This window comes from Giraffa tippelskirchi, chromosome 5, assembly GCF_054371585.1.
Source record: "Giraffa tippelskirchi isolate mGirTip1 chromosome 5, T2T-mGirTip1v1.2.pri, whole genome shotgun sequence".
Lineage (NCBI taxonomy): Eukaryota > Metazoa > Chordata > Mammalia > Artiodactyla > Giraffidae > Giraffa > Giraffa tippelskirchi.
Genome location: NC_137279.1, coordinates 25,506,302 through 25,526,660, shown reverse-complemented (window position 1 = coordinate 25,526,660; position 20,359 = coordinate 25,506,302). Strand labels below are relative to the sequence as shown.

At 52.5% G+C, this 20,359-nt stretch overlaps 1 protein-coding gene across 3 annotated transcripts in view; it reads left to right on the top strand.

The window, feature by feature from the left end:
• Positions 1 to 1,209: 1,209 nt before the first annotated feature.
• LRRC38 (leucine rich repeat containing 38) overlaps positions 1,210 to 20,359 on the top strand; it is a 65,090-nt gene continuing 45,940 nt past the window's right edge. For 2 of the 3 annotated variants that reach the window (XR_014052553.1, XM_081486182.1), the window contains exon 1: positions 1,216 to 2,611. Coding sequence is in view for 2 of the 3 variants with exons in the window: in XM_081486182.1 (XP_081342308.1) it covers positions 1,966 to 2,611 (646 nt within the window). In the remaining variant the exon portion in view is untranslated. Of the gene's footprint in view, positions 2,612 to 20,359 lie in introns of all 3 variants that reach the window. The other variant, XM_081486181.1, reaches the window with a different exon arrangement.

Sequence of the window (20,359 nt, the reverse complement as noted above, 5' to 3'; positions counted from 1 at the left end):
CCAGATCAATTGGCAGGGAAGGTTGATACACACTCAGACACACAGGCACACGGGTGCATGCATGCAAAATTGCAGCCCAGTCAAATGCAGGTGCCCTGTAGCAGTGATGCTAGGGGCTCAAACCAGTAAGAAATAGGTGCCCATCTATACCGGAGTGAGGAATCAGAGCTGAGCCTGAGGTTTGAGGAGTGGAGGGTGTAGCAGATACTTCCAGAGTGCTCCTGGATAGTTGCAATGGGGGGACCTGTTCTTGTCACTGGCCTTTGCTTTGACATTGCAATAATGCATCATTAATGCAGCCAGAGACCAGAGTGGGGGCTGAGCTCTTGCAGCTGCGGATGACAAGGACAAACTGAGGACCCCAAGAGAGGGGACAGACAGAGACTCAGGAGGTCTGGCATGGAGGCTAGGGGTGTAAACAGGACCCCAAGTGCCTCAAAGCTTCCCCAGGGCTCCTGCAAACACTCATTCTCTGTTGAGCCCTTGGCTCAGTCCCAGAGGCTCAAGGTTTTGATCCATCAGAAAGCATTGGGCCTCACATACCTTTGGAAAAAGGCCGAGGGCTTAGCTTTGCAGCTTCAGAATTCAAGCCTCCACCAATCTGCGTGGGGCCAGGGGCCAGGGGCCAGGGCAGGGTATTGGGGGCCTGCTGCCCAACAGCTGTTGCTAGGTTATTTTGGTCCAGTGGGAGCTTATCAATTCCAGGACATTTGGACCAAAATAGCCAACAGCAGAACCATCTCTTGGTGGCTCTGTGGGGACTTCTCCTAAGACAAGTTTCTAAAATGGGGCTGGAGAGGGAAGGGAGTTTGATTTGAGGGGTGGGTGAAGTGACGCAGGCTAAACTCACATACTACTTGCTGTCCTCCCTGGACACCTTCCTTGGGGACCAAAGCTGGGGTTTTGCTGGGGAGAGGGTAGAAATTAAGAGGGTAAAGCTCATCCTTAAACTCTGTCTCTTGACTCTGTCTTCCTCCCCGCAAGCTGCAGTCATACATATTACCGTCTCCCGTTTGACAGACGGGGTGCACGGAGTCCAGAGAGGAAGAAGCACAGGTACTGGGGCCACACAACTGGAAACCCGGGCCTCTGAGCCCAGGCCAGGCGGCCTCTTGGTTATGCCTTGGTTACACCAGCAGAGGATCCGCGCCCGGTGGCTGCCAGGTCCCCGATACACTCCGGCCAGCGTGGAAACTGCTGACTGGCCCTGGCTTTCCTTGGGGCCGCAGCGGTGGCCCTGGCAGCGCCTGCCTCGGTTGACCCCGCCAGCCTCCGTCAGAGGGGTTAAGTGTCGGCGGAGGAAACGAGGTAGGAAGGTCAGCCTCCCTGAAGCTCCCTGGAGCCCGCTGGAGCCCCGCCCAATGCCGGCTTAGCAGACCCGGGCACGGCCCCCCGAGTGCCTGCCAGGATTGCACCGGGCGCAGAGCCAGAGGGACCCAGGTCGCGCTCCCGTTTGCAGCAGCGGTGGCGCGCGGGGAGCGCGCTTTGGTACCTGGCGGGCACGAGGGGGGGGGGAGGGGCGCACGCCCCCGACACGCCCTCAGAAATCCACTGGGTTGGGGGCGCGTGGGAACTGAACTTGGTCGTCGAGTGTCCCGCGCCAAGTCTGCGCGACAGGCCTTATCGTCCGGTGACGGAAAGAAGCTGCCCGGGCGGGGCCGCCTTTGGCGACGGCCACTCCGCCACCCTGACCGCTCCCGCCTCTCCTCCGGGATTTTCCAGCGGGTTAATTTCCAGTTCGGGTAAATCCTTCGCGAGTCCGTCGCCCCTCCCTCCCTGGTCCCCCGCTCCCCTACCTCCGCCCCGGCCGCTCGGGCTCCCCGGGTCGGTCCGCGCTGCGCTCCATCGCCCCCGCGCTCCCGGGCCCTCCCCGCGCCCGGCCTCCGGGGTCCCGCGCGCCGCCCCGCGCCAGGGCTCAGCCCCAGAGTCGCGTCCGCGTCGCCGCCGTTCGCGCGGGTCCAGGCCATGCGCCCCCGCGCCGCCCCCCGCGACCCCACCGGCGCCGCCGCCGCGGCGCTGGGGCTCGTTAGCTTCCTGCTGCTGCTCCGGCTCGGACACGCGTGCCCCGCGGGCTGCGCCTGCACCGACCCGCACACCGTGGACTGCCGCGACCGCGGACTGCCCAGCGTGCCGGATCCCTTCCCCCTGGACGTGCGCAAACTGCTGGTGGCTGGTAACCGCATCCAGCACATCCCCGAGGACTTCTTCATCTTCTACGGCGACCTGGTCTACCTGGACTTCAGGAACAACTCGCTGCGCTCGCTGGAGGAGGGTACGTTCAGCGGCTCGGCCAAGCTCGCCTTCCTCGACCTCAGCTACAACAACCTGACCCAGCTGGGCGCCGGCGCCTTCCGCTCGGCCGGGAGGCTGGTCAAGCTGAGCCTGGCCAACAACAACCTGGCGGGTGTGCACGAGGCCGCCTTCGAGACCCTGGAGTCGCTGCAGGTGCTGGAGCTCAACGACAACAACCTGCGCAGCCTCAACGTGGCCGCCCTGACCGCGCTCCCCGCGCTGCGCACCCTGCGCCTCGACGGGAACCCCTGGCTCTGCGACTGCGACTTCGCCCACCTCTTCTCTTGGATCCAGGAGAACGTGTCCAAGCTGCCCAAAGGTGAGTCTGTGCGGGGGATGGGGGGGGACGGAGGGACAGCGCACGGAGAGGCTGCGACAGCCGGATAGCCTCGGGGCAGCCGTCTGGGGAAGAGCCCGGAAGGAGAGACCTGGTCGCTCATGGCCACTGCCCTGAATGAGAGCTGCTCCAGGTGTAATCCTCGCAGGTTCCCAGCCTGAACTTTTCCTGGGACTCTCCTACGGAAAGAGAGTGGGGAGGGAAACATTTGGAATTCTCTGGAATTTCTGGCCCTTGTTGCTGTGCTTCTCCCCTTGTTTACCTCCAACAATGTTTCGAACCTGGGTTTCCCAGATCGTCTCATGGGGCTTTGGCTCCTAGCACCGGTGGATGTAGGGCTTCCTAGGTGGCTCAGCGGTAAAGAATCCGAGTTTGATCCCTGGGTGGGAAAGATCCCCTGGAGAAGAAAATGGCAACCCACTCCAGTATTCTTTCCTGGGAAATCCCATGGACAGAGGAGTCCGTGGGGTCGCAAAAGAGTTGGACAGGCCCAAACAACAACAATATCAACGATGGATGTGCCTTATTTCTGGGCCCCTCCTAAGTGGAAGACTCCCTACTGTGTGAGCAGCGACTCAGCACCGTTCTCAGTATCCTGAACATGGAGAGAGCGCACCAGTTCTAAGAGCTCTCTAATAGCTTCTGGAGCCTGAGCTGGCTTTGATTTCTCAGCTGCCAATTTGCTCTTCTGTCTAAAAGGGGTAAGGAATATTCCTGGTGAGGAATAACAGCAGCCTGCAAGAGCCAGTGATGCAGTAAAGATTTGCAGTAGCTTTTCAGCCCAGATGTGAAATTGCTGAACAAAAATCTCCTGGGCTGGGACACCTTTTGCTTGCCTGGTGCCCTTTTTCTGTTGGTGACATAGACATACGTGCTCACCTGGCAAACAGGAACATAAGGGCACAGTAGGTAAGGGGCCCTGTGAAGGCCAGGAGGAAGGAGGCAAAGGAAGAGCTGAGAAGAGGGGGCCCTAGCATCCGTAAGGATGAGCCCTGAGCAGGTGGACTGTCCTTACCTTCAGTGGATTCCAGGCTTCCACTGGTGAGCATGTGAGCGTGGTCCCAGCAGCGAGCCCTCAGAGCCAGACTCCACCTCCCACCTTGCCCCTGGGGGCTTGGCAGAATAGGAAGCAGAGCTGTAAGACCCACAGTAAAAAAGGTGACATCGATGTGGATTTATCTTTGAAATATATATATATATATATATTTCCGTTTATTGAGAATTCAGGGATGCTGCTCATCTATGTCCTGAATTCCTGTGCTCACTTATTCATTCCATACTGTCACTAAGCACACATCCCAGGCAATCATTTCTCTCCTGAGCTGACACTTTCAGCCCAGGCTGGCTCTCCTACACCAGCAAGTTCTAAAAAGACCGGACGTGCAAGGTGCAGAGTCCCCCAGCTTTACACTTTGCCTTCATTTGCTGTCTGGCTCCCCAGACTCTCCCTACCAGAAGACTGTCCCGGAGACAGGAAGGTCCAGATGCAGACCTCATTGTGGAATGGGGCTTCACCCTGGTTCTGATAGCTTCTGCCTTTGCTTTTTGGTGGTGTTGGCATCATGAACCCCCATTGTCAGCTGAGGGAATATAATTGGTTCCCACTGTTATTCACATGAGGACTTGGTGTTATGGGTCAGGAGCTGTGAATTTCAGTCTCAGTTCTCCCATGGTTGGCTGTGACCTTGACCAGAACATGTGTCCTGTCTGGGTCTCAGTTTTTTCATTTCTAAAGTACCTTAATTGACCTCTGTGATCTCTGCAGAGCCCCAGGTTTGGAAGGCATAGATTGGAGTTCTGGCTTAAAAACTGAGTGACTCTGGGCAGGTCACTTGAGTTCTTTGAGCCTCCTCTTTCTTCTGTGTGAAATTGGGACACTGGAATGCTGACCAATATGTCTGACTGGTGATTGTCAGTATCAGAGTCATTCAATGTGGGTAAATGAATGAGCAGTAAAAATAGAAAGGGCTTCCCAGGTGGCTCAGAGGTAAAGAATCTGCTTGCCAATGCAGGCTACATGGGAAAGGTGTGTTCGATCCCTGGGTTGGGAAGATCCCCTGGAGTAGGAAATGGCAACCCACTCTAGTATTCTTGCCTGGAAAATTCCACGGACAGAGGAGCCTGGAGGGCTGAAGTCCATGGGGTTGCACAGAGTCAGACACGACGAGGCAACTGAGCACCCATGAGCACGCAAGAATAGAAAATGTTATTCTTCCTCTTGTCCATAATATAGGAAAGCAAAGAGCCACCAGATGGAGATGTGGGGGGTAAGGATGGGCAGGTCCAGAGCAAGGAAGAGTGTCCAGGCCCTGGTGGAGGGTTGGTCTCATGCAGGGAGAAGGAGGGAGGCGGCAGGAGGACAGCTTGGGGGCTTCCAGCATCTCACGGGGTGAAGTATCGAGAACATCTGTGACCTCACTGCCCACGGCCTGGGGCCAAAGCAGGGTCTTAAGCTCTGTGAACCAGAGCGGGGCAGGGGGTGGGGTGGGGTGGGTGAGTGTGGAGCTCCTAGTCTAGGCCTTGAGGCGAGAGAGCTGGGTTCCGATGTAGACTCAGATTATGACCCTAGGCAAGTCCAGGCCTCTCTGTGCCTCCGTTTCCCTGCCCTAACTTCAGACTGAAGAACAGAATCTGATAGCATGTTTGTGGCGAGGTTTATATGAGGTCCTCTCTGTCAAGGGCACAGTGATTTTAGCAAGGAGTAGGTGATGGTTAGGCACTATTCACTCCCTTCCCTTCTCCTCATACATTCAGACCCCTCATATTTTCACAGAGGCATCTGGTGAGGGGCTGAGAGTGCAGACTCCAGCCCAGACCTGCTTGGTTGAGATGCTGTCTCTCCCTCTTACTAGCTGTGTCGCTTCTGCCTTCCAGTTTCCTCTCCTGTAAAATGGGAATCTTGCTGGTACCCACCTCACAGGGCTGTTGGGAGGATTAGGAGGGTATCCTCTGTAACAGGGTCCCCAGCCTCCGGGATCTAATGCCTGATGATCCGAGGTGGAGCTGATGTTATAATAATAGAAATAAAGTGCACAATAAATGTAAATGTGCTTGAATTGTCCCCAAACCGTTCCATCCCCTGCCCCCTGGTCTGTGGAAAAATTGTCTTCCATGAAACCGGTCCCTGGTGCCAAAAAGGTTGGGAACCACGGATCTACAAGGTACTTGGAACAGTGCCCGACACACCAGAACTACCAATAAGCCTTAGTGCTATTGTTACCCTGTTTTGTCCAGAAGGCCTGGAGAGCTGATGGGAGTGACTTGCCCAAGGTCATGCTGCTGCTGCTGCTAAGTCGCTTCAGTCATGTCCGACTCTGTGCAACCCCACAGACGGCAGCCCACCAGGCTCCGCCATCCCTGGGATTCTCCAGGCAAGAATACTGGAGTGGGTTACCATTTCTGCCCAAGGTCATACAGAGAGTTAAATACAGATGGATGGGGAGGTGCATCAGGACCTCCTGGCTCCTGGCCTCCAACCAGTTGACCATCCACTTCCTGCCAAGGAAACTCGGCACCTTGGGGCTTAGGCTCTAGGCCTTTCTAGGCAGGGCCCAAGGCGGGGAATTCAGAGGAAAGAGCAGAGACCTCCCCCCGCCTCCCAGCAAAGGCTTTCCATCACCTCTCCTGCCCCTTCCTCCTCCAGAGAAGCAAACCAGGCTGAACCAGTGACCTTGACAAGCTCTGACAGCACAAAAACATGATGCCTGCCAGGTGAGCCTCTGCTCTGATGGGAGCGCTTGGTCACTGGTGGAGGAAAACCGCGGGGGCGGTTGGTCCCCTCCGGGCAGACTCCTGCAGGGCTCTGCTTTTGGGGGCAGAGGGATCTGGGGGAGCTGGCCTGCTGGGGCTGATCTGAAGGAAGGCTCACCGGCCAACTTGGCAACAACAAGCAAGCAAACAAACCCCAATCAAGAAAACAAACAAAATCCCAGGATGCTAATTCACTCTGAATTTTAGGTAAACAATGCATAACATTTTAGTATAAGTATGTCCCATGCAACGTTTGGGATATTCGCACACACAGAATTATTTGTTGTTTGTTGAAATTCACATCACTGGCCATCCTGTGTTTTATCCAGTGGCTTCCCTGATAGCTCAGCTGGTAAAGAATCCACCTGCAATGCAGGAGACCCCGGTTCAATTCCTGGGTTGAGATCCCCTGGAGAAGGGAAAGATTACCCACTCCAGTATTCTGGCCTGGAGAATCCCCATGAACAGAGAAACCTGGCAGGCTACAGTCCATGGGGTTGCAGAAGAATTGGACACGACTTAGTGACTAAACAGCATTCCCTGAAAGGGGCTTGCAGTGCATACACTCTAAGCTTGAAAACTGCTGCTGGAGGGGGCAGGCTTTTTGCGGCAGCTGTGGGAATGCTCTGTGACATTGTAGGCCTTTCCTGTCTCTCTGCCTCAGATTTTTCTTTTATAAACAAAGGCATGTGAGTGGGAGGATTTTAAGGTTCCTTCCAACTCTAAAATTCTATGGTTTCGAGGGAAGGGAAGATGGTCTGTGTCTTAAAGGTTAGGACCCTGAGGCCTGGGGAGACCAGGCCCCTCCAGAGACCCCACTGCTGGAATCCGGGGGCCACAGTCTCTGTGCGGTAGGGAGGGAGTAAGAGCACCCAGGAAGCCTGGGGTTCATCCCACGTGACCCAGCCTTGCTCCTGGAACCTTGAGCAGGAAAGACCACTGGGTATGAGGAATTGTGGCTCGGTGGCAAAGAGTCTGCCTGTCAATGCAAGAGACACAGGAGATGCAGGTTTGATCCCTGGGTTGGGAAGATCCCCTGGAGTAGGAAAAGCAACCCACTCCAATAATCTTACCTGGGAAGTCCCATGGACAGAGGAGCCTGCTGGGCTACAGTCTGTGGGGTCGCAAAGAGTCAGACACAACTGAGAGACTGAGCACACATACACACATCTTACCGGGGCTTCCCAAGTGACGCTGGTGGTGAAGAACCTGCCTGCCAATGCAGGAGACATAAGAGACGCAGGTTCGATCCCTGGGTTGGGAAGATCCCCTGGAGGAGGGCATGGCAACCCACTCTGGAAAATCCCATGGACAGAGGAGCCTGGCAGGCTACAGCCTATGGGGTGGCAAAGAGTCGGAGACGACTGAAGCGACTTAGCAGGCACGCACAGAGTGCACATTTTCGTTGTGCTTACACATCGAAGAGGACCACATTCCTGGCAGAGGTAGATCGAGGTCTCACTCACTCTTTCAAGTGGCCTGCCTCCTGCTGTTGACAGGTCTGTACATGTCCTGGTGCCACAGGCGCTTGTGTTTCTAACGTGTCTCTTAATTAGAGTTGAGTCCTCAGTGTCACTTTTCAACATCCCCAGTGTCCTGGCCGGGTGTCAGCTTTTGCGGGCACGGCGCTCTGGAGTCCCGGGGATAGTCGGCTGCAGACATGACCCAAGACAACCCCTTGTCTCTTTTCTCACTGGAGCGCCTCACCCGGTCCTGCTACTCTGTCCCAAACGCTGGATCTTTTTGGAAATGGCACCTTCATCCTGCTGCTGTTGCTGTTTAGTCACTAAGTCGTGTTCGACTCTACAACCCCATGGACTGTAGCCTGCCAGGCTCCTCTGTCCATGGGATTCTCCAGGCAAGAATACTGGAGTGGGTTGCCATTCCCTTCCCCGGGGCATCTTCCTGCCCCAGGGATTGACCCCGCGTCTCCTGCATGGTAGGCTGATTCTTTACCACTGAGCCACCTGGGAAGTCAGGGTGCTCTATCAATTAACTCAAAGGGCAACCTCATTGCCGGGCCAGTGGGTCAGGGGACCTGCCTCTCTGCCTCGCTCAGACAGCGCTGGGGGAGCAGTTGGCAGTTTGCTCTGGAGAGGCTGGTGGCACTGTTACCTGAAGCTGACCAGCTGCCAGCTGACTCAGATCCAGCAAGATTTAGGCCTTTCAGCCAAGTGGCTGTCCATTGCCCACTGTCCCAGAATCCCATGGTCCCCAATATAGCTGAGAAGGAGGTGCTTGGCCGGCCTTGTCACCCCTGGGCTGGCAGTGTGATGGTGGTCCAGAAGGACCTCCACGTAGGCCGATTTTCACAAAGACCTGAATCAGGTGCATTCGTGGTTACTTGAGTCAAATCGTATCCTGAACACTGTCACTGTAAGATCACAGCAGAGTGTGTCACTCCAGTCCTGGGACTGTCCTGGGCTCCTGCCCTCAAGTCTTCACCCAAACCGTGCCAGCCACTTCCCCAATTCTTCGCCTCCCCACCCCCTGCCGTCCCTTACCTTCCCATCCTCATTTCTACTTCTCTGCCTTTCTGGTTCCTACTTAACCTTCCAGCCTCCAATACTCTGGGCCTCGAGGCTGCATTGGGAGGCTGGCCTGTGCAACCTGACTGGATGCTGTATTACCTCTATGATCACTGCTCGACCTGCCAGTTTGCAGGTCTGGCCTGTTTGGAAGCACAAAGTGTGTCTTTTTCTCCTTGAACCCCCAGCAGTTGGTGCAGTCAATGACATGTTTGGAAATCTTCTGACGGCTTGCATTGCACTCGGAACAAACCAGCTTCCTCCTGTGTCCTAAGAGGGTCCATCCGCACCCCAGCCCCACCAGCCTTCCTCTGTCCTGGGAACACACCAACCGGGACCTCCTGAGTCACGGCTTTCTCTTCTGCTGAGATGTCCCCACCTTCCCGTGGCTGTGTCTCCCTCATCATCAGGTCCCCATGAGATGTCCCTTCCTCAGAGAGGCCTTCCCTGACCACCCCACCCAAGCAGGCCCATGCCCACCCCGCTCATGGTTGTCATATCTCCTTGTTGTGTCCATGGCATCACGCTCGTCGCGTCCACATTATCTCGGTCACAAGTCTTGTTGCTCTACAAGCATGAGCTCCAGAGCCACACGTTCCCTGCAGTGTCCCCAGTAATTGGGCCGTGCCCAGCGTAGAAGGGGCTCCGAGGGGCCATGGGCACGTGCGAGTGGATGGATGCACACTTCCGGGGCCTCTGTCACAAGGGCCATCAGGGGACAGGCCAACATCGCTGCCCTTGGCTTTTACCCCCACCAAGTAACCCCTGCCCCGCTGGGGTCAGCCAAAGACACCCGGATCACCTTTCAGCAGAGGCAGAGGCCTGGAGCCAGGGTTCTCTGGGCTCCATTAGCAGATCCTGCTCAAACCCTCAGCCTGTCGCTGTGAAGGAGGGAGGGGGCCAGCTGCGCCTGCCCCAACTGTGAGAGCAGTGCTAGCAAGACAGCGGGGCAGCCTTCGTCCGGGGGGGTGTGAGCCTCTGCCCTGCGAGGTGCAGTGTGAGTGGCTAGGGGAGAGGGTTCAGGACACTGAGACCACAGATCTGTTTACCCTGCTGAATCAGAAACCTGCTTGTCTGGCATAAGCAAACAGATAGGTGTCTTGTAAAGACGTGGGTGTCGCCAGGAGCCCAAGCCCTCAACAGTCAGGCCCAGGGAGCTCACGGATGAGACCTGGGAGGCTGCAGGGAACACAGCACCTCCCTCTTTCACTCTCTGCTTCTCTCACCATCTCTCTTTAACTTTTTATTTTATAATTGTGTAGCCAATTAAGGGCTTCCCTGGTGGCTCAGAGGTAAAGAATCTGCCGGCAATGCAGGAGTTGCAGGAGATGCAGGTTTGATCTCTAGGTTGGGAAGATCCCCTCGGGGAGGGCATGGCAACCCACTCCAGTATTCTTGCCTGGAGAATCCTATGGACAGAGGAGCCTGGTGGACTATAGTTCATCGGGTCTCAAAAAGTTGGACACGACTGAAGTGACTTAGCACACACGCACACATGGGCGATTAACAACGTTGTGATAATTTCAGGTGGATAGCAAAGAGACTCAGCCATACATGTACATGTATCCATTCTCCCCCAAACTCCCCTCCCGGCCAGACTGGCATGTAATATTGAGCAGAGTTCCCTGTGTGCACATCGTCTTTTATTCTCCTCTTCATATATTGATAGGCTTTCTCAGTTTTTTCCATCCATGTGACAAAATAACATGCTGCTCCATTCATGGGACCAGCTGAGGCCAGACGAGACTGTACTGTCCTGGTTCCAATTTCCAGATCTGAGAGGAGGCTCTGGGGGGCGGAGCTTAGGGATGGGGGCTGGGCAGACCCCCCACTAGGCATTGAGCTAGGCATGCATGACTCTGGCCCGGCTTCCTGTGAGCTGATCCTGGGCCCTGGTGTCCCCTCTGTCAAATGCAGGTGACAGCATCTGCCCTTTCACCTCGAGTGATATATGAAGATGCTCAGAGTACAGATTCTTCCAGCACCGCACATAGAAGATGTTGTTTTCTTCTTATCCAATTCATAGACATGTGGACAAACAGGCTTACAAATCCCTCTGGATTTAAGCATTGCCTGTTAAATCCCAGATGTCCACAATCCATGCAGACGGGCATTAGCTGTGTGTTCACAGTATGTCCTCCCAGGGGCTCTTAGCCTCACCCCTCTGCTTCTGAAGCTGCCCATCAAAGAGGTGCCTCACCTCCTCCATCCTCCAGGCTGCCCATGGGGATAAATGCCAGAGGCAGGAGTCAGGACCTCAAAGAAGCTGCGGGCCACTCAGGATTAAGGGGCAGCTTCTCAGACATGAACCCAAACCAGAGATCTAGGAGTTGGGTCCCTGTCCCTCCTTCTTTGTTGGCCAGGAGTCGACCTGAGTCACGTTCTCTTTCTCAGTTGCTCTCGATAATGAACAGTGACCCCAGATGGCCCCAGGGGCTGTAGGTGGGAGTCCTCAGAGGAGGTGGGGCAGAAGGAGAACCACAGGTGCATGAGAAAGAACTTGGAGCACTATGCTGACTAGACTCCCCAGAACGTAGTGGTGTCTGAGTTCCTCTGTCAGCTGCAGACCCGGGGGCTGGATGACCTGGAAGGCCTCGTCTAGCTCTGATTCTGGCTGGCTCTGCGCCCTCCCCAGCCAGCCTCCTCCAGGTCATGGAATGAGAGGGTCCGACAGCCCCTCGTCCCCAGCTCCCAGCAAAGGTCTCCTGGACGGACTCCCTGGCTCCACCACCCTGGCAGCTCTCTTTCAAATCAGTAGCTACAAGAGTATGATCGTCTCTTCTCCCACCCTCACCACATTATTAGAAAGAATGGCATTGCTTTTTCACAAAACACCAAGGAGATGATATCTCTTTTTAACATAAGCTTCCCTGGTGGCTCAGATGGTAAAGATACCACCTGCAATGAGGGAGCCCTGGGTTCGATCCCTGGGTTTGATCCCTGGGTTGGGAAGAGCCCCTGGAAAAGGGTGTGGTAACCCACTCCAGTATTCTTGCCTGGAGAATCCCCAAGGACAGAGGAGCCTGGTGGGCTACAGTCTGTGGGGTTGCAAAGAGTTGGACACGACTGAGCGACTAAGCACGGAGCATCATGAATGATTATCTGCATCAGAAACGAAGATGTCACATGGTCCTGTTCAGGGCCTGAGGATTTAGAGCTGAAGGTCAGGACACCTACTACCACGTCCTTGACCTGGGCAGGTCATTTGACTTGTCTGGTATGTGGTTCCTTCATCTGTAACCCTGAGGTTTGTCAGGAACATCAGGGAAATCCTAATGTAAAAGGGCTTTAGGAAAAAATGGGGGTGTGCAGACATGGATATGATTGTCTTTTTTTTTTTACTTTGCTTTTTTTCCATGTGTTATATTATGTATAGTCTTAAAATTACTCATGGAAAGCAATTTAGATTTTTTTTTTGAGCCTTAAAACCAGAATTAGGTGCTATTTATTTATTTTGTCTGTGCGGTATGTGGAATCTTACTTCCCCAACCAGGGATTGAGCCTGCACTCCCTGCATTGAAGAACAGAATCTTAACCACTGCACTGCCATGAAAGACCCCTGAAATGACTATCTCGAAGGATGAAGTTTTATGCTCACAGATCTCTAGAAACAGGAGAAATGGAAGCCATGCAGGGCCACAGAGGGAAGCAGCAGGGATGGTCAGGAGGGAGATGAAGTAAAAAGAAAAACAGATGAGGGTATTTATTGTGGTTTTTGCAGGACGGAATGGGTAAGGCAGGGTAAGCAGAGGAGGCAGGTTTAAGGTTGGCTAGTTTGAGTAATTTCAGGAAGCTCTCATTGAAAAGGTGATCCCTAGCTATCTAGTACCTGGCCCTGCAGTGTTTTAGGGCAGGAAGATAGAGTCTGGGATTGCAAGAACCTGATCAAAGGAGGTGGGTGAAATACCAACTGGGGTTTGTAGGTTTGCATATCAAGGGTGTGCTCATTGGCAAGGGTTTAGGAACTGGCCAACACTGGGAGGGACAGTCCTTCCCCAAGTGGCAAGGCCCCAAGATGCCAAAGCTAAATAAGATATAGAATGTAAAAATCATGATGAATACAAGGGTCATTGCAAATATAGTTGAGTGGTATTTTATTTAATCCAGCATATCCAAAATGTTATACTTTCAACTTGTAATCAAAAGAAAACTCATTCATGAGCTATTTTTCCATTCCTTATTTCATACAAAGTCTTCAAAATCTGGGTGTATTTTATACTTACAGCACATCTCAGTCCAGACTGGCTGTGATCAATTTCTCAGTGTGTGGCTGGTGGCTATTGTAGTGGACAGTATAGCTCTAAGTCTACTAGTGTCTTCCAAAGAGGTCAGTGCCAGACTTACCCCATTTTACAGGTGAGAACATCAAGGCACAGATGGGTTAATGTAACTTGGCCAAGGTCACCAGCCAAGAAGTGACAGAGGGAGAGATGAGCCAGGGTCTTTGTCACTAAACATTGCATGACTTCTCAAATGTCATGTCAGAACCAGGTCCCTTAGCCACAAACCCACTCTCTCGTCCACAGCTCCTGTTTTAGACTTAGAACCAGACTTATTGAGTCTTGCTAACTCAGAACCTTGACTTGGCTGAATCAAAGGTGACTTGAATGCATTAGTGGAAGTCAGAGTAGACCTATTGAAAGCAAGTTCACCTCCTAGTTTAGGCTCTTCTGAGACTTTATCTGGAACAATGACCCCTCCCTGCTTGCCAGACAGATATCAAGTTGTGTCTTTCCTCTGCTCAGAACTCTCCAGTAACTCCCACGTTGCTGAGATTAGAAGTCAAGTTTCTTCCAAGGGCTTCCCCCGCCTCTCTGCAATCTGACCTCCTTTCTTTCTGGCCTCATTTCCTACTACTCTCCTTTCATTCACTCTGGTCCAGGCACCCAGACCCCGTGTTGTTTCCCAAACGTCACAGGCATATTCCTTCCTCAAAGCCTTGCTGTTCTCTCCACCCGGAGCGCCCTCGTCCTGATGTCCACATGACGTTCCCCCTGGCTCCTTTTAGCTGCTTGCTCAAATGCTACCTTCTCATGGAGCCTTGCCTCCCAGCCCCAGTGAGCTCTGGGACCTGCCACCTCCAGCTATCCTTCCCTTCCCACGTTGCTTTTCTTCGTCACACCTGTCACCACCTGCTGCATAATACATCTTACTGATTGACTCGTGGTCTGTCCGTTTCCCCTCACTAAATTTTAGTCACAAATTATTTTTTCACTGTTTTTACTCCAGGGCTGGCATGTATCAGATACTCAATGGTTTTTATTTTTTTTGGCTGTGCTGCACGACATGTGGGATCTTAGTTCCCTGACCAGGGATTGAACTCGTGCCCTCTGCATTGGGAGTGTGGAGTCATAAACACTGGATTGCCAGGGAAGTCCCCTTCAATATGCATTTGTTGAATGAATGAATGAATGGCTCAGTGATGGATGCTAACACCAGGCAAAGGGGAGACGAGCAGAGAGGAGGCGGTCTCCAGGACCACCCTCTTGTTAAGAGAAACTAGTTTGGTAAACTGATTCTCATCAACATGTTAGTGACTTGAAGCTTAACCAGGAATAGACACAGTAAAGGCAGAAGGAAGGGACCTCTGCTTACCACGGAGGCACAGTCTGCATAGAATTTCAGACACGGGAATGTCAGATGGAGGAGGCCTGGTGGGAAGGTCACAGCCCCAGGCCTCATCAAATTACAGCTTCTAAGCAGTTACCTGGGCTTCCTGTGTCTTAAAAGATGCCAGATACTCTTTGTATTTGGACAGCAAGACCATGTTGACATAGGAAAATGGATATTTAACTAAGGAGAGACGTGGAAGGACATAACCCCCGTTGTCAGATGTTTGAGGAGCTGTCACGGAACGTAGGAGACTTGTTTTGGCCTCAGAAGATGGACCTGTGTCTGTGAACTACAAGGAGACTGATTTTGATGCACTGTGAGGAGGAACAGCTAGCTGTTAGGGCTCTGCAAATGGGCTGCCTAGGGAGACAATGAGGTTGCTATCCTTAGAGGCCTTCAAGCAGAGACCAAATGACCACTTGTCAGTGGTGCTAAAGGGAGCATTAAGGGATGGGTGAGATTTCTGCCCACGGTGCTTCAGCCCTCTGAATCTGGCTTTTTGGGGTTGTTTTCATTTTCGGCTGGTTCTCTGGCCAGAGAAGCATGTCTTGAAGGAAGCTCCAGCATGCTGGAAATCCAGTGACTGTGTAATCACTTTCCCTTCCTTGCCCATTCTTCTTTCTGAACCTAAATAGACTAAGTTTTTAAGTCATGCAGCTGGAGAGAAAGTCAGAGCTCCTAGCCCCTTGCTTATTGCAGGTCTGGCTCTGCCCATGCCAGTCAATGTAGGAAACCAGATCACTTGTCAACTATCAGAACTGGTTGCTAAAATGTATCATGTATGTCCAGTTCAGGTTGCTCAGTGGTAAAAAATCCACCTGCCGATGCAGGAAGCATGGGTTCGATCCCTGGGTCAGGAAGATCTTCTGGAGAAGGAAATGGCAACCCGCTGCAATATTCTTGCCTAGAAAATCCCATGGACAGAGAAGCCTGGCAGGGCTACAGTTCACAGGGTTACAAAGAATTGGACATGAATTAGTGACTAAATTGCAGCAACAACAACAACACCATGTCAGTTCACATTCAGCTCCCCTTGAACCAGGATACTGGTCTTCTGAGGCTCTCCCCCAAGCCCACATAATCCGAGCTTCCAGACACAGCAGGAATGCCCCCTATATATGCCACCAGATTCTTCCCTTCACTCACCTGTGAATATTTGTCATCCTTCTGCTCTGTACTCCAGAGAGCCTGGCTCCAGGGGCTCTGTCACTAACCATTGTGTGGCTTCCCAAATCTCATATCAGAAACCAAGGGCTCTTAGTTACAAGCCTATCCTCTTGGATCCGGAGCCTCTAAATTAGTCCAGTCAGTGAGCTTCCCTGATCCAGAACCTGGTCTTGGAGGGTGTAAACCAATGATGACTTGAACAGCTTAGTGGAAACCAAAGCAAGCTAAACACCTGTCAGGACAAATTCAGCTCCCAGTCTTGAGGACATAATAGTGCACCTGACAAGGATCTCTGACCTCTTGGAGTGACCATCGCAGAAGACTCAGAAAAGCTTAGATAATAGGTTATCTAGTCTACTTTTCTTTATTTTCAGATAGGAAACTGTGGCTCAGCGACACTGAGTGACTTGCCCAAAGTCACACAGCAAACTAGTGAAAAGCCAAGACAAGTGCCAAAGCCCCTGTTTCCTGGGCTGTGTGATTCCCTCACCTTGTAGGGCAGGCACTAGAGGGGGTTTTGGATTTAGATCCACTGTGATTGGAACCTTGCTCCTTTATTTACTAGCTGTGTGAGCCTGGGCAGATTGCTTAACCTTTCTGTGCTTCAGCTTTCTCATGTGTAAAATATGTGCTTAGTCACTCACTCGTGTCCGACTCTTTGCGACCCCATGGACTGTAACCCACCAGGCTCCACTGTCCATGGGGATTCTCCAGGCAAGAATACTGGAGTGGGTTGCCATGCCCTCCTCCGGGGGACCTTCCCAACCCAGGGATCGAACCCAGGTCTCATGTATTGCAGGCGGATTCTTTACTGTCTGAGTCACCAGGGAAGCTCAAGAACTCTGAAGTGGGTAGCCTATCCCCTTTCCAGGGGATCTTCTCAACCCAGGAATCGAACTGGAGTCTCCTGCATTGCGGGTGGTTTCTTTACCAGCTGAGCTAGTATTCACAAGTCTGTCATATGGGTCAAAGCATATGGGTCAAATAACCTCTGTGACAAGCTTAGCACAGTGCCTGGCAAACAGGAAGCTGTTCATAAATGCAGGCTGTTACTATTATCAGCTGTAGATCAAGGCCTGTGTTACCACCATAAGAACGCAGTTCCAGAGGTTCACCCTGAGCCACAGACATGGCTATCACTGCAGGTGCTGGATCCCGGGGTTCCCTGTGGCCCCTGCTGTCAGAGGAAAGTGAAAGCGAAAGCAAAGTCGCTCAGTCGTGTCTGACTCTTTGCAACCCCATGGACTGTAGCCACCAGGCTCCTCCATCCATGGACTTTTCCAGGCAAGAGTAATGGAGTGGGTTGCCATTTTCTTCTCCAGGGGATCTTCCTGACACAGGGATCGAACCTGGATCTCCCGCATTGCAGGCAGATGCTTTACTGTCTGAGGCACCCGGGAAGCCTTCCTCTGCTGTCAGAGGAAACATAAATCTAACAACAACAACAACAAAAACAGTCTGGTTCATGACTTCCTAGAAAAATCAGAGCTGCTGTGTTGGTAAATTGTTTCAGAGCCGTTTGGGCATAGAAAGAATGTTATGGCCTGAAGGGGAAGTGCCAGCACTCACAGGGAGATGTCCTGTAGTGGGTGTCCCAAGCCACATAGATGGGGATGGCCATCAGGTCACTCCAGAGAGATACAGGCAAGTGAAGTCCAACCAGTGACCCATATGTGAGCAAGGCCAGTCAAGACTGAGTCTGCCGCGGTGTCATGGAAAAAAGATGGGCTTTGGTGACGGCCAGGCCTGCCCTTAAGTCCAGACCCTCACAGATGAGTTGCATGATTTCAGGCAAGTCCTATAGCTTCTTGGAGCCCCAGTCGCTGCATCTAGAACCTACCCCATATTTGTACCCATGTTCATAGCAGCATTATTCAAATGACTGAAAGGTGGGAGTGACACAGGTGTCCATTGATGGATGAATGGATAAACAGGATGTGGTCCATCCATACAATGGACCACAAAGAAGGAAATTCATGGGACTTCCCTGGTGGTCCAGTGGTTGAGACTTCACCATCCAATGCAGGGGGTGTAGGTTCGATCCCTGGTCAGGGAGCTAAGATACCGCACGCCTTACTGGCCTAAAAGCCAGAACAAACACAACAGAAGCAATATTGTAACAAACTCAATAAAAAATGGTCCACATTAAAAAAAATATCTTTAAAAAAGCAGAAGGAAATTTTGCCACATGCTACAGCATGGATGAACCTTGAGGACGTGATGCTCACTGGAAGGGGCCAGTCATAAGAGGACAAATACTGTATCATCCACTTACTTGAGGCACCTTAGAATAGTCTGTTTCATAGACACAGAATGGTGGTTGCCAAGGGCTGAGAGGAGGGAGGGATGGAGGGCTCGTACTTAATAGGAAGAGGGATTTAGTTTTGCAAGATGAAAAGCGCTCTGGAGGTGAATGGTGGGAAGGGTTGTACAACATTGTGAATGTACTTTATGCCACTGAACTGTACACTTAAACATGGTTAAGATGCTACATTTCATATTATGTATATTTTACCGCAAAATTTACATTAAAAAATGGGACTGGAAAAAAATACCACAAAGTAGGGCATCGAAGCTTTGATCCTACTGGCACTGCATCCACGTTGCTCAGCCGTGTCCGACTCTTTGCAATCCCATGGACTGTAGCCGGCCAGGCTCCTCTGTCCATGGGATTTCCCAGGCAAAAATACTGAAGTGTATTGCCATTTCCTCCTCCAGGGGATCTTTCTGATCCAGGGATTGAGCCTGTCTCTTATGTGTCTCCTGCATTGCAGGTGGATTCTTTACCCCTGAGCCATCAGGAAAGCCCCTCCTGTTGGCATTATGGGAAAGAACCCACCTGTCATTGCAGAAGACGTAACAGACGTGGTTCAATTCCTGGGTCCGGAAGATCCCCTGGAGGAAGGCATGGCAACCCACTCCATTATTTTTTGCCTGGAGAGTCTCATGGACAGAGGAGCCTGGCCAGCTGCAGTCCTTGGGGCTGCAAAGAGTTGGACATGACTGAAGCGACTTAGCACACAGGCACACAATGCTGGCATTACAGAGGTCGTCTTGGGCACTGAGTGTTTAGCCCTGCCGTCTACCCACTAGATGTCAATAGCATCCTACCCGGTTTTGAGGACCAAAAACATCTCCAGCCGTTGCCAGACGCCTGCTGAGGGGCAAATCACCCCCAGATGAGAACCACTTTTCTAAAGGGCTGTTGAGAAGAGGATTAAAGGACATGGTAGTGGTGCAGTACTTATCATAATTCCTGGTAAATGATAAGAGTTTCAATAAATATTACTTCCCCATAGAAGTAATCTGAAGTATCCACTTAATGCACACACTTCTCATCACCCTCAGAACACCCAACGCATCGCTTCTTCCAACTGGTCAGTGAGCCCAACGGCAGATGTTAACCGGGGACACTGGGTGCTCAGAGGGGCAGGTCCAGGAAGGGAGCTGCAGCTAGTGTCTCTGAGGAGCATGGAGCATCGTCACCATGGGTGGTGGGAGGTACCAGCCTCTTGGGGCCAGTCTTAGATTGCCTCATGCTGGTCTTGCCAGAAAGATCTAGCTAGTTCATCAGTTATCTCAGGTTGGTGACCTCAGAACTCAGCCCAGGGGCCAACTTGTAGCAAATGTCTGTTATTGATAGTGGAGATGGCAGCAGCAGTGGTGGTGGTAGAAACAGTGGAGGTGAGCATCAAGGTGGAGATGGTGGTCATAGGGGAGGTGGACATGAGAGAGGTGGACACAGGAGAGGTGGATATGAGGGTGGAGACGGTGGGCATGGGGGAGATGGCCATCAGGGTGGAGATGGTGGGTGTAGCAATGGTGGTGATGGGTCAAGATGACAGCAGTGGTGGTGGTAGCGGAAATGCTTGCATGCTTCCCAGAGAATAAAATTGCAAGCCGCCAGTGATCATCTCTGTCATTTCTTACCGGGGGGAGACAGACCAGGAAAACCGCATTGGGAGGCAGTCAGTTTTCCATGCTTATGTGTGTGACTGAGGTCGGTGTCTGGAGGTTCGGGGTGGGAGTCAGGCTGGAGTGGAGGGTAGCAGATACAAGTCACAGCTCTGGTGCAGGATCCACCCCTTCTATAGGACGTGCTCTGTGGAACCAGGGCCAAGCAGGAGCCCTTGACCTGATGCTGCCAATGCATCTTCCTTAGGGAGAAATCAGCCGATTATTTGATCAGATGGAGTGTCTCCTGGCTGAGATGGTGGAGACAACTGGGAACTTCCCCCATGTGGTGATATTTAATGAAAGTGGTGATGGGAAGCAAAGGTCAGCACTATGAAAAATGAGAGCTGGTGTTCCCCAGTGCCCGCTCCCCAGAAGCAGGAGCAGGCCCTGCCTGCCATCTGCGATGCCCCCTCCTGTAGTCTTCCTTTGTAGCACAAAGTAGCTGCAGCAGGGGCCACATACATGCATCTCCAGGTGCCGGTAGTGAACCAAGAACCTGATGCCCCAAAAGAGCACTAAATGAGGAGTCAGAAGACCTGGGTTCCATCCAGACTCTGTGTGACCTCAGACAAGTTGCCTAACTTCTCTGGATCTCTCAGATGTAAAATAAGGGGAGAGGTTGGAGAGGGGTACTAGATTTCAAAGGTGCCTTTGGGTTTAACCTTCTATGATGCTGTGAAATCAGGAGGCCAACAGTCTGGCCATGCGTGTGAAA